Below are 17,812 nucleotides of genomic sequence, written 5' to 3'. Positions count from 1 at the left end.
TAGAAGTTGTTAAAATGACAAAAAGTTAGTGAATATATATAATAATCAGGTGACTGACAGATATAAGCATAAGGGCTGTCTTAATGGTTTTTATTACTGTATAGTTTCTAGCGGTATCTTCCAGTTCTTATTGCCTTTGCTCGAAAGCAGACGCTGCAACAAATAAGGCTATAGAATAGTGAACGGAGAGGGAACTTTGCAGATATTCAGCTAAAACTGATTTCATCTGATGCTGTGGATGAAGGAAGAAAAGTGAAGAGGTTAGTTGAATGTGAAGTTAGAAAACTTTGTAATTTTGTGTCAAGAGTTCGTTAGAATAAGTGATTTTCAAAATACTATATATATATATATATATATATATATATGATTAGGCAGAAATACATTTTGCTTATTCCATTCAGGAAACCATGTGCTTGTTCGCTTCTGTTCCTCCTGTCTTTGTCTAAAGCTTTTACTGTGATCAGTTCTACGTAAGAGTCACCCTTTACGGTTGTCTTGAGCTCTGATATCATATCAAAAAGACAGAGTTGTTAAGCCCAATCATCACCACTTCCTATAGTAGATAATGACTTGCATTCATAATTACTATATAAATTGTAAGAAGTTACATCATAATTACTACATAAATTGTAAGAAAATGAACAAGTTCTTAATGAAATCTTTGTTTTTTTTTCTTCTTTCTCCTGGTGTCTGAATCAGTTTTAGCCCACAAGAAAACTTTTAACCAGCAAGAACCTTGTAAGCAGTTTGTGCTTTATTATCATGACATATTCTTCAATGGCACAGGTGCAGCAAATGCAACATCTGCTGCAACTACTAAACCAACTAACCTAGGCAACTTCAACTTTGGTATGCTGGTTGTTTTTGATGATCCCGTGACAAAAGACAACCGTCTACTATCTCATTCGGTTGCACGAGCACAAGGGTTCTATTTCTATGATATGAGATCTACTGTTACTGCTTGGTTCGCATTTACTTTGATCTTCAACTAGATGAAGCATAAAGGAACTCTTAATGTAATGGGAGCAGACTTGATGATGGAGAAGACAAGGGGATTTTCTGGAGTTGGAGGTATCGGAGATTTTTTTTTATGGCTAGAGGGATTGCCACAATTCAGACTGATACTTTCCAGGGTTCTTTTTACTTTCGCCTCAAGATGGATATTAAGTTGTATGAATTTTATTAGAATCATTATTTTTTTTCCTTTTAGTCAGAGATTGTTTGATTTTATGAATAAATTGGGTTTTTGTGTTTGTGCGTGTGCTTGTATTATGATAATCTCAGAAAAACCGAAGGAAAAAAACAAAAGCTTGTACCGTGATATGCTAATAAACTGTTGAATTTGTGATACAAAACAATGGTAAGAGTAAAATTTTATTAGTTAAGACAAGATGACAACAAAGAGTTATCCCTCCGACATAGCAGAGGATTTGTAGCAGAAACTCCAACAGAATATACAAGATAATGAACTAAACTACTTGCATGTAAAAATTTCAACTATTATTCTTACAGGCTTCAGAAATGTTAAAGCATATTCACTCTAGTGATTAGTATCAGAAAATGATAAGCAATGTTTATATTTTTTTTTTAAAAAAAAATGCAACTTTTTAAGCAGTTGCTCACCCTCTTTCAGAAAAGAATGCAATCACCTAATACTCAACAACTACACTAGTACCTAATACACACAAGTTGTCCTTGTTTATGACCATTAAGATTCAATTCTTAAACCAGACATTATAAAAGCTGAACAAAGATTCATAATTATGCACAATCCAACCATTAGTTACCTCCATTACACAAAAAACACAAGTTCCTGATCCAGTCATAATGAGAAACTTTCCAGAAAAACTCTGTTTCATTCTTTTCTTGCTCATTACATCTCAGTTAGTTGTAGCACACAAAAGATCGCTCAAACATAAAGAACCATGTCAAAGGTTTGTTCTGTATTATCATGATATACTGTTTGATGGAAAAGATGTAGCCAATTCGACATCTGCAAGAATTACAAATGCAACTAAGCTTGGAGACTACATATTTGGTATGATGATCGTTTTCGACGATCCTGTAACCCTGGACAAGAATCTACTTTCACCTCCAGTTGGAAGAGCACAAGGGTTTTATTTTTATGACAAGAAAACAGATTATAATGCATGGATGAGCCTTACATTGGTGTTCAACTCAACAGAACACAGAGGTACACTTAATATAATGGGTGCAGATTTTATGAATGAAGAGACTAGAGATCTTCCAATTGTGGGAGGAACTGGAGATTTTTTCATGTCTAGAGGAATTGCTACATTTCATACTGATGCTACTGAGGGTATTAAATATTTTCGCCTTAAAATGGATATTAAGCTGTATGAATGTTACGATTAAAAATAATTAGTTCGATCTATTTTTGTTAATTTGGGAAATAATTTTAACTATATATATGCATGCAATTATTTGTATTGCTATATATAGTACTTGTATTAATTAAATGAATTGTTTCAGAATCAATCAAGATAAAGTTTTTTTCTTTCTTAATCCAAATGGGATAACTCAGTGATAAAAAGCACTGATGGACAATGAAATCACTTTTTCTTTTCATTGAAAGAAAATTTTATTCAATCAGTTTCTAAATTTAAACAATGAATCACTTTTTTTTTTTTTTTCATTAAAAGAAAACTTTTACGAGATGAAATTATACTATATTAGGGGTGGTGGTTTAGGGTTTAGGGATTAGTGTTGACTTGAGTTTTTTCCAAGGATGGAAATATAAATCAATGCATTTGTATTTGGACTTTGATTCGTGGAAAAGAAGATTAACTACTTAACTTTGATTCGTGGAAAAGAAGATTAACTACTTAAGCAAGATTAAGTACTTTGATGGAGATAAGCAAACAACTTGGACTAATCCCACCAATCATTTTTGAAGAGTTGTGACCACGTGAAATGCTAAACTACAATTTTAATGTAATTTAACTAGCTTTGTCAATTAATTTTTTTAACTGGGGCTTTCTTTCTTTGTGGTTATTTTTTTTGTGTAAACTACCGGTGTCAGGATTCAATTTTCCAAGAACTGCCTAAGTCGACTCGAGACTTAATTATAGTTAAGGCTTTTCATCATTTTCTGTAGATTATTTGTGGTTATTTAATTATTTGAAGAAAATATTAGTGTTTCTTTTATTTTTTGGTGTATATAAGCAAACGGGGGAATGGATTTGGCGAAGAAATATATAATTAATTTCATATATACCTTGATGCATGTCAAGATCAAAAGATGTGATTTCGTGTAAAGTTTTAGTTTTGAATAATCCAAGTATCCAATCAAAAAAAAATTTTTTTCTAAAAAATAATTATTGATATAGGCATCCCTTAATTTTTTTCTAAAAAATCCATGTTATCGGTCAACCATAAAACTCCAACAAACGCCCATTATATAAACCCTAACTCCCTCAAATTTCAGTCATCAATTCTTTTCTTCTTCTTCTTCTTCTTTTCACTAGAAATATATATTTAAAAAAAAAAAATGGAAGCAAGAAGTTGCAATACTAATGTTCTCATCTTCCTAATGCTTCTTGCTTTATCGTTAGCCTATCCAGGCAATCATATGAAGAAACAACATAAACCATGCAAGGAATTAGTTCTGTACTTCCATGGTATTCTTTATAATGGCAAAAATGCTGCTAATGCTACTTCTGGTATTGTGGCTGCTCCAGAAGGTGCTAATTTGACCATCTTAGCTCCCCTAAAGAGCAGCCACTTCGGTAACATAATAGTATTTGATGACCCAGTTACTCTAGACAACAACCTTCACTCTTCACCAATTGGTAGGGCACATGGCTCTTATATTTATGATACCAAGAACACTTTGAGTGCTTGGCTAGGGTTTACGTTTTCCCTGAATAGCACACAGCTGCGTGGTACCATAAATTTCATTGGAGCTGATCCGATCCTGATAAATACTAGAGATATTTCGATAGTAGGAGGTACTGGAGACTTTTTCATGCATCGCGGAATTGCGACAATTATGACTGATGCGTTTGAAGGTCTAGTGTATTTTAGACTACGAGTGGATATCAAATTTTATGAATGCTGGTAAAATTATTAAATGTAACGATTATCGTGCTTAAAAGTGAAAATTGAGTGTTAAAGAGTGAAAATTATCATGTTTTATTATTAAATATGATGCTAGTGTATGGCTATTTATGAAATTAAATATAATATTATCATTGAATAAACTTTATTAATTATGGAATTATAATCCTATTGCTATATATTTAATTGTCATTTATATTATATTTAAAATTGATGGTTTGATTGGTCTTTTCACTTTCTATAAAAACTCGAGAAATGAAAGTTTCAAGTTTAAATCCTCTCAATCACGTAAGGTTTCACTGATTTAGTAAGTGGAGAATAACTACTACTGTGTACTTCAAAATATCTTTTCGATCCATCGGCGTCACAGACCGAGGGAACATCTTAGGCTCTTATTTCCTAATTATTTTTGTTGGGCTTCACTCTGAACCCTAAAGGTAGCCTGAATCAATCCTCCAAAGTCTAAACTAAGCCCTGGCCCAATCTATAATATTACAAACGACAATAGTCTCCACTTGTACACAGCTCAATTTGCCTCTCAACGACAAATAAAAAATACTTACCGTTTAGTTCAGTAATTACACCTGACATTACACTTCGTCATTGACCAAATCAAATTTTTTACCTGGGTGGATACCCAGATCTATCATAGGTCTAACAAATAATTAAAAAAAATGCATTAACTAGTAATTGATTAATTAATTAGAAATCAGAAACCTACTTCTCGTCTCATCGTCACTTGCGAATAAATTATAAATACTAAATATTGTATTCTTCGGTGGGTGGAAAAACTAAATTTTAAATATATCATTATTAATATTAATAATTTTTGAGATTGATTTAAAAAAAAAAAAAAAAGAATTGGAGAAAATTTTACCAAGTTGGGTTAGTAGCTTTCGGCATGATGTAACTGTTTACATGCCAGGAGTATACCTCAATGCTTAACTTGTAATTTTAGATTCAAGAGAGCTTGAGCTCGAGGTATTCACTCGTTATATATATTATATATTGAAGCCTGTGAAATTAATACTTGCAATTTTTTTAATTGATTATTATAATTGAAAATAAAAGAAGATTGTTAAAATGAATTGATAATTAACTTTTGATGATCTTGATCATTTTCCATGTATTTAAAAAAATCAAAATCAATATTTAAAAATTTCCTATTTTATGAGATAAATGAGGTAATGGACTGCTATTATTTATTCAAATAGTCACTTTTTGTTAGAAATCAGTTTTGATACCATTTGTTAGGCATCAGCTTTGATACCAGTTATTGGGCATCAGGTATCACTTGCCTCAACTCTAATATCACTCGTTGAGCCCTCATAAAGAATTAAGATAATTAACGCAATGGAAAAGTAGAAATGGGACACACAGAAATTTACGTGTTTCACCCTCAATTTTTTAGGGTTACGTTCACGGGACAAACTCCGAATCATTCTTCCATTATTGAAAATAGTAGGCACACAAAGAGAGTAATACAAAAATAGTAGCACACAAAGTGTTTCCCAAAAATACTCCATAATAATTTTCTCACTATTTTTCTCTCCCCTAGTTTTAGGGTACCATTCCTAAAACTAGATAATTCTCTCTACATTTTTTTTTTTCTTTCTTCTGTGTTTTTGTTTTGTTGAGGGAAAACCTCACCTATTTATTATAGGAGAAGTAGATGAGTAATTGCACGTCCACCGACTGACGAGCAATTAATGCATCCATTTTATTTTCTTTCGTCAAATTTGTGTGGGTCTCACATATCGTAGGGACCCCACAACACTTATGTGGTATAGAAAATTTGGGGATAATGTGATAACGTATAGGGTGTCCTTGACTATTTCCAACTCCAATTATCATTTCAACTGAGTTAAGTCATTTCTTTTTTTTTTTTTTATTATTATTAATATGCATAATATTCATTTAATAAGTATAGAAAAATTGTAAATTAATTAGGTAATATCCTGTTAAATAGATTTTAACAATAAAATAAAATGGATCTTTAGTGGGAGAGGAGACAGGTAGTTTACCAAACAATTAATTGTACTTACTCCACATCCAATTAGTAAGACAAATTTAATTTAATTAATCTAATTAATTAGATTAATCTCATATTAAACTCGATGCAAGTCATCATTTTATTATCAAGATTTAAAGAAATTAATCGATGACACAAGTTTTTTTTTCCCTTGAAGTCATGTTGCTTTGTTCCATTAATCACAAAACCTGCAACAAGGTTTTTATTAACTTCTTGAAAATGATAGGTTTAGTTTCATATTCAATGCATCTAACCTTCGAAATGATTTGTTAGTCACTGCTTATTGAATCCTTTGCGTCTTTTATTATTTGATCCGTTGTTTTTTTTTTTAAGAGGAGCAAAGCCAGACTTATAAATCTTGAAAAGCCAAAAAAAAAAATAAAATTATAAGATAATATTTATCCGTGATAAAAACTTGCTTATCCGTTGCTAAAAGCTGTTGTTGTTTCTATTTCCTTAGAGTGATGTAGCCATGCATCAAATAATTACAATCCTTTCATGTAAAAGATTCCTTCAATCACATGAAGCGGCACCAAATTTTGATAAAGAAATGCATTTAAAAATTCAAGTCAATGTCTGCATGCTGCACTGTAAACTCCATTTAAAAATCCAACAAAAACCCATTATATAAGTGCTAACCCTAACTCATTCATACTCACTCAAATTTTACTCTTCTTCTTTCTTCTAGAAATATATTTGAAAAGATGAGAGCAGGAAGCCGCAATGTTAATCTTCTCTTCTTCTTCTTCTTCTTCTTCTTCATGCTTCTTGCTTTATCTTTAGCCCATCCAGGCAATTATAAGAAGAAACAATATAAACCATGCAAGGAATTGGTGCTATACTTCCATGACATTCTTTATAATGGCAAAAATGCTGCTAATGCTACTTCTGCTATTGTGGCTGCTCCAGAGGGTGCTAACTTGACCATCTTAGCTCCTCACAACAACCACTTCGGTAACATAATTGTATTTGATGACCCAGTTACGCTAGACAACAACCTTCACTCCTCACCAATTGGCAGGGCACAAGGCTTGTATATTTATGATACTAAAAACACTTTTACTGCATGGCTAGGGTTTACGTTTTCTTTGAATAGCACACAACACCGTGGTACCATAAACTTCATGGGAGCTGATCCGATCCTGATAAATACTAGAGATATTCCAATAGTAGGAGGTACTGGAGATTTTTTCATGCATCGCGGAATTGCGACAATTATGACTGATGCGTTTGAAGGTCTAGTATATTTTAGACTACGAGTGGATATTAAATTTTATGAATGCTGGTAAAGTTATTAAATCTAATTGATTGAGTATCATATCTCTTGTTGTTTTTGGAAATTCTCGTTAAGTTTGCAGTTACCTTTCAAAAAAAGAAAGAGTGAAAATAAGCTTGTGTTTAATTATAATGTGATTGTGAACCCTAATATAAAATTATGATTGAATAAACATGATTAGTTGTTGAAGTCTACTCTTTTATTCTAAATATTTAATTTCGTTTCTCTTTTGCTACTCTCAAATTAGAGGCTACGGGAACATTATGGGCTTTTTTACACCTAATTAATTCTTTTTGTTGGGCTTCACTTTGAACCTAGCCCAAAGATAGCCTGAAACAGTCGTCTAAACTAAGCCCTACCCCAATCTAATGTTCCTATATGTGCGAGGTGTCGTTCAATCTCTAAGTAGTTGTCGCTCGATTAGACAGTTTCGTCATTGAAAGATAAAACGACATATGCTCCAATATAAAGAGATTGTCTGCGTGCCTAATGTCTGCTTTCTCATAGGCTCTGTCAAAATAAATAAATAAATGCTGCTTTTGTTTAAGTGTCTCAAGCAACTCAAAGAAATCAAATTGATGGAAGGCCAAATCCTAATTTTGAAGAAGACAATCCCTTTGAGAATAAGTTTTCTAACATGGGATATCATGAAATTGATATGTAAATTCCAATGCAAGAAATATTGAAATTGGACCACATCGGGTTGTAAAAGTTTGTTGCTAATATATGAAATCAGGTTAGTTATTAATAGTTGATTGCTAATGTTGAATGGGTCCAATACAACCCCATTGAACTGTCATGTTAGAGCCCCGTCAATAAAATTACGAGAATAATAACACAGCGAAAAAATAGAAATATGACACACAAATATTTACAAAAATAGTGGCACTCAAAAGTGTTTTCCAAAAACACCCCAAATTATCCTCACTATTTTCTCTACCCGAGTTTAGAACACAGTTCTAAAATTGGAACAACTCTCTCAAATTTTCTAGCGCTATCTCTTATTTATAGGAGAGGTAGATGCGTTAATCACGCGTCCACCGAAAAACAGATCACCTATCGAAGAAATTTTTTTTTAAATTTCAAATGTGAATCCCACTGAGTGTGCACCGCACAACATACCCTAATCAAAATTTTAAAAATTACTCTCTTAATTTAGGTTATATGTTAGGTACCTACATAGTGAAAATAAAAAAAATAAAGAAAGAAAAGAGAAATAAGAGGTTGAACTTTGGAATCTGATTGGGCCATGTAAATATGGAGCACGCTATAGAGATTCGATTACAGGCAGGGTTGGTACTTGGTAGTTCTGTGTATTATAATATTATTTCTTCTTGTGCTAGTGTTTTGTATGGACCATATGAAAGTGGAGTTCCCACCAAATATTATTTTTTGCATTTATGGTAACTAAAATCTTAATTTAACTAACTACTAATAGTAAGTAATAACAAATTGTTAAGCAATCCATATCAGAAAATAAGGAATACTTATATTTGTAGTACTCCCTTTAAGGAAGTGGAGAATAAGACATCTGGGATTCAATATTTCTACTGCAGAAGGTAAGAAATAAAAATATAGGAATTAGAGGTTTTTTGTGCCAGAAGATGAGATTTGGGTCCTAGAGGTTTTCGTATTATACAGTCTCTTTCTTTAAGGATAATCAGTTCTTTAAGGATAATGAGTTTTTTAGAAATGATTTTGTTCAAGTTGTTTAACACCGTAGAGGTTAGTTAAGTTTTTTTATTCAGGTATAATCCCCTTCTCTATATTAAAAAAAAAATATATATATATTGAAATCAGATATAACTACTCGTTAACCTCGCACTTAATTATTAGTTTCAATTTCTATTACTTCTTTTGTGGAGATAAAATATAGTACTAGAAAAGTATATATGTCACTATCATTTCTTTTATATCGACATGGTAGCATTTGGCAACCACAATCTCTCTAGTGCATCCAATCATTTTTTTTTAATCTTAGAAATGAAGTTATCAGTGAAAAGTTGGTAAAATAGGATAAGGTTCACTGTTCATCAATTAAAATTCTATTTAACAAAATCATTTATAAGGAACTCCTATATAAAGGGATAGTTACCAATAATTTCAACAATAAGCATTCAAAAAGAAAAATGGAGTCTAAGAAGATAGTTTTATTTCTCTTTTTTCTCTTCTTACTCTCAAAATCTTTCGCTTTGCCCTATCGAAAAACTCGAGCTAGAAACCCTTGCAAAAGATTAATCTTTTATTTCCATGACATTATTTACAATGGCAAGAATTCAAAAAATGCAACTTCTGCTATTGTAGGTGCACCATCATGGGCAAACAAAACCATTTTGGCAGGGCAAAACCATTTTGGTGATTTAGTTGTATTTGATGATCCAATTACATTAGACAACAATCTACATTCAACTCCAATAGGTCGAGCACAAGGTATCTACGTATATGACAAGAAAGAAATTTTTACTGCCTGGTTAGGGTTTTCTTTTGTTTTTAACTCTACACGACATAGAGGAAGCATTAACTTTGCTGGGGCAGATCCATTGATGAATAAGACTAGAGATATTTCTGTGATCGGCGGTACGGGAGATTTCTTTATGGCTAGAGGAGTAGCTACATTGATGACTGATGCGTTTGAAGGTGAAATTTATTTTAGACTTCGTGTCGATATTAAGTTGTATGAGTGTTGGTAATAATTAATTTACTAGAAGTAATTGGTTGTTTGTTAATTTTCTTTACAACAATTGTAAAAGGGTTTATTTCATGAATAGAATAATTTTGTGAAGATTTTCGTTTCTATTGTTGATTTTCATTTATGATTCACTTATATAAGAAGTGAGAAGTACCGAGAACAACATATTAATTTGTCTATTATTTTTCATAGGAGATGTGTGTAGCAAATTTCTTGACATTTTTTTCAAATGGCAATTAAAATATATTTGCGTGTAATTGGAAGCCATTAAACGCAGTCGTGGAGCACCCAACAGGTCTTTTACACACATTAAACCCGACCCGTAGTCCGTACTTCAATCCAAAAGCAGCTGAAGGAGTAAACTGAAAAACACTCTTTATCAAAAGTAGCTATTTGTAATTTTTCTTAAATACATAAAATGCTGCAAAAGTTGTGTTGGCGGTAACATGGACAGTCACAGATAGCTTATCCATCAACGCTCGCTCTTATCACCCCATTGAGAACCACAGAACCAAAGGCCAAGAGTCGAGCAGTAGTTACAGAGAGATTTTGAGTGAGAGAAATGCGAAGCTTAGCGCTCTCAGATACAGCTTCGAGGGCAAATTTACTGGCGCATCCATGTCCTAAATCTTTCAAGCCCCACAATCCCACCTTTAAGTTACTTTCTGTTAGTTCTCTTTCCAAGAATCAAAGCTCTAAGTTTAACTTTAGCAGCCCATGTCTTATTTTCTCCAGGTAATTCTTATTTTCTAACTTCCCATTGTTTCTTTTCCGCTCCATTTCGCTGGTTTGCTTCAAACACGGGCAATAAAGAGTACAGTTATTTTCTCTCTTTAATGGTGTGGGCAATGCAGTTTAGGAACGGAAGCAATTAGGGTAACTGGTGATGCTAATTTGGTTTGAAAATTTATCCAATGCTGACGAAAACTAATTCACAAAACAAGGGGTTGCATTTCTTATATTATGTTTGTTATGTGTAGGTATTCAAGAAAATGGATTCAGAACCCAATTCAGGATGCATTTAAACATGTTTTACCAGCAGTTACCAAGAATTTGGACAGCCTTGTAATTTTTCCTTATGCCTCTTTTGCTTTTTAGCTTTTGTAATTTTTCTTTTACTAGAAAGTAACATCTTGGTTTACGATGGTATTCATGAATAACAAAAATTATAAAAAATTTGCTATACCGAATATTAATGTAAATATTGCTAGTTCCCTTGTTGTCAAATGCGGAAAATTGATATGATACATTCACTTAAAGGTTCAACTTTTCATGCTTATACCACCTAAGTGAATTATTTCTAAACCTAGAGAAAAGCCATGTAATTGGTTTTCTGCACTTTTTATTTGTTAAAGTTAAAGTGTCTCAATTTCAGATGTAATTCTGGAGATAGACTAAGCATTTCTACCAAATATTTACTGAACACTTTGCTGATGATAAATTTCTGCCTTATTTTCTTGTCATTTGATGCTATTTTCTTTATTTTATAAAAGAATTCTTGAATGTATTGGGATATTTTATTTTGGCACAGAAGGTTAGGGTCATTGATTGCCAGAACTGCCAAGCTAGTAGAGAATCAATGCCAGGTCTGGATGATATTTGTAATTCAGATAAATTACCTATGAAGAGCAACTTATTGAGGGAAGATCAAATGTTGGCTTCCACTACATCATATGGTGGTTTTCTGAAGTTTGTGGTTCTTTTTGGATACCTAACACTTCAAGGCTCTCAACAGGCATTTGCAGAAACAGATTTTGCGGCTGGATTGCAGTCTCTTCCTTTCTTGGGGGACCTTGGTGATATTAGCACAGGTTTTGCTTCAGTTAGGAGAATCTCCCTATACCTTATAGCTGGCATTTTATTATGGAAGTAAAACACAAATTTTAGGTTCATCGTTTTATCAAACATAATCTAGTCATTGTAATTAGTCTGACCATTTCTGTGTGAACTGCAATTTGGCCAATCATATGTGATTTGCTGTTATCAAGCATACATTTGATTTATGTTGTGCTATCAACACCCTTAAAGCAAGCTTTTTTATTATTCAAAATTTCACTTAAGCTTGGTCCAATCAACAAATTATAAATAAAATAGTTTGAATTTCAATTTATTGATGGTATTCCTGTAAAGTGGATTGTGGAAGAAACATAGTTTTAGTATTTCCATTTAGAAGAGACACCTCATGCAAAAATATCCACCAGAGGCAACTAAAATCCTCAATCCACTTTTTCTTTTGTATATGTGTTTGTGTTTTCAGGCATTCTTGCTGATATTTTTCTCAGAACTGGGAGACAAGACCTTTTTCATAGCGGTAAGAATTGATCAGGTGGTTTTTTTTATCTTGAAACACTATAAGGAATTAAGTTTTCATGAAACAAGATAAGCAATCATGTTTCAGGATACAACTCTGTTACTAGGATGAATCTCTATATATTGGCAAGAATGAACCGTCTCTTTTTTTCTTTTGGAACACATAGCTCAAAGTTGTGTGGATGTTTTATGTCATATGCAGGCACTTTTAGCAGCTAGGAATTCTGCTGCCATTGTTTTTACTGGGACCTTTGGTGCACTTGCGTATGTTTTTCTGCTCTGCATGGTGATTTGGATGTTCTTTGCATCTTTAACTTCAAGATGATGAAATTTTGCATAGGTCTGCATAAATGAATATTTTAAGCAATTGTGCCAAGGTATTTGACTGATCCAGGAACTGGATCTGGGAAGGAAGCTTCCTCCATATTTAGAGACTGTAATTTTAACATCTATTAGCTAGCACCCACATGGCTCAGTAGTGTCTTTTCATATCAATCTGGTAGGGATTAAATATTTCTGAAAGCTGCCCTAAAATTTTAAGGATGATAAGAGATTAAGAATTTCTTGCAGCACTTTCTTAGTATGCTGGTATAAAAACAAAAATGCTGCTTCTTACAGAAGTGTCCATATGACATGCAGGGTAATGACTATCATATCTGTTGTTCTTGGAAGAACTTTTCACTATGTCGATGAAATCCTCCCATTCAGGTACTTCTTCTGAGATCTGTCTACTTTAGGAACTCATGGACTTGTACTGAACATGCCATTAATGACGTGAACTGTTGAGATAGAAAAAAAAAAAAGGACATTATTCAATTGGCTTTACCTGTCATTTCTGCCACACGACATTAGAGCAACTTGATCTAATATTAGTTTTATATTGTTGGTCTAATATAATCCACTTACATTCAGATTTGGTGAGACTGATTTGCCCATTGATGATATTGCTGCAGTTTGTCTATTGGTAAATGTTACTTCATCCAATTTTTGGTCTAAAAACTTTTAAAAAAGAAATCTTAGAAACTGCTTAATATAAGTGCATAATGAGCTAAAATGATTAAATTCAGATATATTTTGGGGTTTCAACACTGGTTGATGCCAGCTCAAGTGATAGTCTCAAAGCAGAAGATGAACAAAAGGAGGTAAAAGTTTAATTCGCTCTCTATTCACAGTTCACATATGAGAAACCAGAAACAAACCCCCACCCCAAAAAAAAAAAAAAAAAAAAAAAAAAAAAAAAAAAAAAAAAAAAGAAGAAGAAGAAGAAGAATTCAAACAGAAAAACCTAACCTGCAATGGAATTTCACAATTGATTTATGGGGTATTTTCCCTGATATTTTCAATTGTATTACAATGTCTTCCAGTTACTGTTATCTTCCTCTTTTGATATATTGAAATGTTCTCCAGTTACTATTCTGTAGTAAAGTTGTTTGATCACAAGTTATGTATTTGTTATGAGCTAGGCAGAGCTAGCAGTTTCAGAGTTCTCCGGAAACGGTGCTGGGATTTTAGCAGCTGCTAGCACCATTATCAGTACTTTCATCTTGGTTTTTGTTGCTGAATGGGGTGATAAATCATTTTTCTCCACAATAGGTGAGTCACAGTATTGAAATTTTCTAGGTGCCAACTACCAGAATATATGACAAATTTCCTATTCCATTATCCCAAAGTAAGCTAGCCTCTTCCATCCTTTTTACTAACAGAGTTTCCCCCTCTATATGCAGCTCTAGCAGCAGCCTCTTCACCTCTTGGTGTCATTGGTGGAGCCCTGGCTGGTCATGGTGTTGCAACTTTGGTAATCATTTACTTGGAATGGTTTTCAATTTTGGTAAATTGACTGGCCTCAAAGATTTTCAATTTTATTTTGCACAGATTGCAGTTTTAGGAGGTTCTTTACTTGGAACATTCTTATCAGAAAAGGTATATAATCTGCAACATTATCTACAGGCAAAAACATGTTGTCATTGTTGCATCTCTCTCTCTCTCTCTCTCTCTCTATTGATTATGAGTATATGAAGCTATAAACATCCAGCTTTGATAGGACTTAAATTTTCCCCTTAAAGAAAACGTTTAGTAAACCATCCAAACATGTACAGAGTCCCATCATTCAATATTTGATTTCTATGTGGTGCAACGAAAGCTGTAATGGAGGCAGTTACTGCTATATCGAATCTGACATGTAGATATCAGATTTCATTTTTACTTTGATTGAGATTGTCTATTCCAAAATGTAAAGCCCACCATATCATGGTATTTGTACCTTAAAAAAGTGCCCTACTTGGACCAACATGAAAACCACATAAATTTTATACCTTAAGACTTCTACAGTTGGAATAATCTTAAGATAGTGGGCCTATAAGTCTTCATAACACATCTTCATACCTAGATACTATTTCCTGATAACTGCAGTATATTTTCTTCCAGAAACAGATCATAAAGAAATTTCCCATGTACATTGTAAGCAATAAGGAAGCTAAATTCAATATCTTCTGCAGGCTATTGCGTACATTGGAGGCGTTCTTTTTCTCGTATTTGCTTTTGTGACATTAATTGAGATAGTGAGTTGAAGGTCAGAGAATATGCATATTTTCTTCAAGATCAACTATTCAAATTCATATGTTTCTGTAAACTCTCTATGATGATATATTATTTCATTGCTAAGATTTTGTCTTTGATAGTCTTTCTTTCTTCTTGTGTATTGCTTGCTTGTGTTCCTACTATGCAGATTCTTGGATTTTCTTGTTGCTTGATACAAGAGAACTTTTTTTTTTGTTTGTTTTTTTAAATGTGGTGTGGGGTTACAAGTACAAATTCAAGGGTAGGGAAAAAGAGGGAAGCAAATTTGGCAGGCGTGGCATAGCCATGCCCATCCATGAAAGCTTTTTAAGAGAATCAAATCAAAAAGTCAGGACTTGTAAAGATGACATGAACCCCACTTTGGCCTTTCTCCAGCTTTTATTTTTTATTTTTTTCCATTTTCCACTTTTGCTTAGTACATTTGCTTACCTGTCCCATGTTTCTCCACTTTCAATAATTGAGTTCGATATTAAACTTGAAATTTCGAAGTAATAAGTTTGGTTAATTTTCAAATTAGATGAAAAACGTAAAATTCATCTGCAAATGAATTTTATTTGCCAACAAGTAGTAATTGTTTAAAATATCTTTCAAGAAAAACAAAGGGAGGGGAGGGAAACAAAGAAGTAAGAAAAAGGAGAATGATAAGGGTAAAAAGCAGAGAAAGATTTATGAGAAAAGAGAGAAGTAAAGTAGACATTTTGGTGTGTAATTTTAATTATATAAATTTCGTAGGATCATTTGAAATTTCAACATTTACAATGGAAAATGATTTACTACTCCTCAATTTCACATAATTGAATTCCTGAAATTGAAATAAATATTTTTTTATATATTAAATATTGAAAGTTAGAAATTAGTGAATTTTAGAAAGTTTTACAAAATTTATTTACACCAAATAGAGATAAAGCAATATATATATATATTTACACAAAATGGGGAATATCCCAAATTCCAATAATTGGCCTTCCAATGGAAGTCATTTTCTTTATATTTTTTTTTAAAAAAAAGGAAAGAAGCGGAAAATTTCTGCTTCAATTCAATGATGGACAAATGAAGATCTCGTAGGTCCTTGTATGCAAAGGTGGCCCAATTGGAAACTGACACATAATACATAATGTAATACCTTTAATCAATGTTTTCTTTTTTTTTTTTTTTTTTAACTTTTTGTTCTTTTTCCTTTGTCTTGAGTAATAGTAGTGAACTAATCGTGTTATAATATTACTTAATAATGTATTAATTACGTAGGCACATGAAAACTGGTTTTTGTGCATGAGACATTGCACGTGCAACATCAAAATTTTTAGATAGATTTCGAATATTAAATGGCATATTCTTCGTGGGAAAATCTTAAGGAAACATCCCATCGGCATATCCCCTGCCCTGCCCTAACCTTTCTACATATACTAAAATATTAATATTTGCAACAAATTTGCTTATTGCCCGGAAGGCTCAATGCACCGGAATAAGTTTAGACCGATAAAATAGTCGTAGTTCTTCCTTTTTAATAATAATTTTTAAATTATTGATAATTTTTATAATAAAGATGATTCAAACGTAAAATTTCTTATTTTCGGTATCTTTTCAGTATATAAAAAGATCGATGAGATGTAATGTATGGATAATGATATGCAATATTAACATGCAAACATATGTGCAAATTAAAAAAAAAAAATTAATATTTTTGAAAAGCTCAGTTAGAATTACTTTTTTAGATTATAAAAGTGTGTAATAGAGACTAAGTACGAAATCTAACCCCTCAATTTTTATAAAAAAATAAATCTTGTTTCCTCCTAAATATATATATTTTTTCTTTCCATCGTTCTACTTCATTTGAAATTATTTTCAAATGAAAAATAAATTTAAATTTAAATTTATTATCATATCATATATATATATTTATTATTAAATATACCTTGGTCTTACTTGAGATTTTAACGAAGTGCAATGCTTTAATTAATTCTAAGCATTCTCCACCATCCATTATTGATAGACTAAAAATAGATGCAAGGAAAAGAATTCTTAAAATTTTATTTATTTTATAAAATTTTGGTGGGAAAAAAGAAAAGGTATGCTTTTCACACAATGGGGGACCATCTATCAGTGGATTGGTGATCCGGCGGCCAATATTCAATATGGACATCCTGCGTGGCAAAATCTAGTGGTAGGAGATTAAATGATAAGGTTTCACGAGGGAGGAGGGAATCAAATTCTTTGACTTTAATTGTTGGTATAAATTTGACCTTTCTCCAGCTTAGAAATGTATTAGAACCATTCTTTTTCCTGTTTTTGGTACAAAAAATTGCCAATGTCTTCCACTTTATATATTTCATATAAATCTTATAACCCAAAATATCTATTTTTTTAATGTTCAGATATAAAGTTTTGGAATTCAAAATAAATTATATAAAATTTTATGAAACCCATATGTTTCAAAGTAGATACTAAAATTTATTTTTAAGAATTTAATTATATGGAATTAGTAGAAATTAGGTTGCATTTTTAATTTTTTTTAAATAATCTACCTAATCAATGATTAGGTTGCATATTTATTAGTTGTATTAAGTATAATATTTTTTGTAGAGCTAAAATTTACTATTTTTAATTTTACTATTATATTTTAGAAAGTAAGAATAAATACTTTCAACTATGAACTCATATATTTTCAAAGATATGAAATCATACAAATCATAAATTATATAGAATTCAATTAAATTTATATTTCAAATTTATACCATAAGAAATGCATAAATTCATTTTAAAATAATTTTTAGTCTCTAATTCATTTAAACCGAATAATATAATTTGTGCGAAAAAAAAAAAAAATATATATATATATATATATAAAAAG

The 17,812-nt window shown here is 31.8% G+C and overlaps 4 protein-coding genes and 2 pseudogenes across 10 annotated transcripts; all 6 read left to right on the top strand.

Annotated features, from left to right (window-relative positions):
• Positions 1-14: 14 nt before the first annotated feature.
• Positions 15-1,358, top strand: LOC149497237 (dirigent protein 5-like; annotated as a pseudogene).
• A 429-nt stretch (positions 1,359-1,787) lies between these two features.
• On the top strand, positions 1,788-2,526 carry LOC149497236 (dirigent protein 5 pseudogene; annotated as a pseudogene).
• Positions 2,527-3,511: 985 nt separating this feature from the next.
• On the top strand, positions 3,512-4,084 carry LOC149497235 (disease resistance response protein 206-like). The gene has a single exon (XM_089720640.1). It carries the CDS (start codon positions 3,512-3,514, stop codon positions 4,082-4,084), a length of 573 nt encoding a protein of 190 aa, XP_089576766.1.
• A 2,706-nt stretch (positions 4,085-6,790) lies between these two features.
• LOC149497234 (disease resistance response protein 206-like) lies at positions 6,791-7,576 on the top strand. Its single transcript, XM_089720572.1, has one exon. It carries the CDS (start codon positions 6,817-6,819, stop codon positions 7,399-7,401), a length of 585 nt encoding a protein of 194 aa, XP_089576698.1. The 5' UTR covers positions 6,791-6,816; the 3' UTR covers positions 7,402-7,576.
• A 1,905-nt stretch (positions 7,577-9,481) lies between these two features.
• LOC149497233 (dirigent protein-like) lies at positions 9,482-10,170 on the top strand. Its single transcript, XM_089720607.1, has one exon. The coding sequence runs from the start codon at positions 9,518-9,520 to the stop codon at positions 10,076-10,078; it is 561 nt and encodes a 186-aa protein (XP_089576733.1). The 5' UTR covers positions 9,482-9,517; the 3' UTR covers positions 10,079-10,170.
• Positions 10,171-10,504: 334 nt separating this feature from the next.
• LOC149497232 (GDT1-like protein 1, chloroplastic) lies at positions 10,505-15,067 on the top strand. Of its 7 annotated transcripts, none has more exons than XM_089720601.1 (12): positions 10,505-10,812; positions 11,058-11,142; positions 11,612-11,899; positions 12,335-12,403; positions 12,590-12,651; positions 13,027-13,095; positions 13,300-13,351; positions 13,455-13,529; positions 13,851-13,980; positions 14,112-14,182; positions 14,260-14,307; positions 14,812-15,067. In XM_089720601.1, exons 1-12 carry the CDS (start codon positions 10,640-10,642, stop codon positions 14,929-14,931), a joined length of 1,242 nt encoding a protein of 413 aa, XP_089576727.1. In that variant the 5' UTR covers positions 10,505-10,639; the 3' UTR covers positions 14,932-15,067. The 7 variants fall into 7 exon arrangements, with proteins under 7 accessions (XP_089576727.1, XP_089576728.1, XP_089576729.1 ...); XM_089720602.1 differs by having other exon boundaries at positions 10,506-10,812; positions 11,609-11,899; positions 12,335-12,388; XM_089720603.1 differs by having other exon boundaries at positions 10,506-10,812; positions 11,609-11,899; positions 14,883-15,067.
• Positions 15,068-17,812: the final 2,745 nt, after the last annotated feature.

The sequence above is a fragment of the Jatropha curcas genome, chromosome 4, assembly GCF_041381405.1.
Source record: "Jatropha curcas cultivar XTBG-Jc1 chromosome 4, XTBG_Jcur_1.0, whole genome shotgun sequence".
Taxonomy (NCBI): Eukaryota; Viridiplantae; Streptophyta; class Magnoliopsida; order Malpighiales; family Euphorbiaceae; genus Jatropha; species Jatropha curcas.
The sequence above is the reverse complement of the archived record's forward strand: the minus strand, read 5'-3'. Positions and strand labels throughout refer to the sequence as shown.

Excerpts from the sequence above, each read along its gene's own strand:
- LOC149497235 (XM_089720640.1), top strand. The coding sequence starts at position 3,512 with ATGGAAGCAAGAAGTTGCAATACTAATGTTCTCATCTTCCTAATGCTT.
- LOC149497234 (XM_089720572.1), top strand. The coding sequence starts at position 6,817 with ATGAGAGCAGGAAGCCGCAATGTTAATCTTCTCTTCTTCTTCTTCTTC.
- LOC149497233 (XM_089720607.1), top strand. The coding sequence starts at position 9,518 with ATGGAGTCTAAGAAGATAGTTTTATTTCTCTTTTTTCTCTTCTTACTC.
- LOC149497232 (XM_089720600.1), top strand. The coding sequence starts at position 10,640 with ATGCGAAGCTTAGCGCTCTCAGATACAGCTTCGAGGGCAAATTTACTG. Across the intron at positions 11,900-12,334 it reads TTAGCACAGGTTTTGCTTCA|GCATTCTTGCTGATATTTTT; the intron begins GTTAGGAGAATC and ends TTGTGTTTTCAG. Across the intron at positions 13,981-14,111 it reads ATCATTTTTCTCCACAATAG|CTCTAGCAGCAGCCTCTTCA; the intron begins GTGAGTCACAGT and ends CTCTATATGCAG.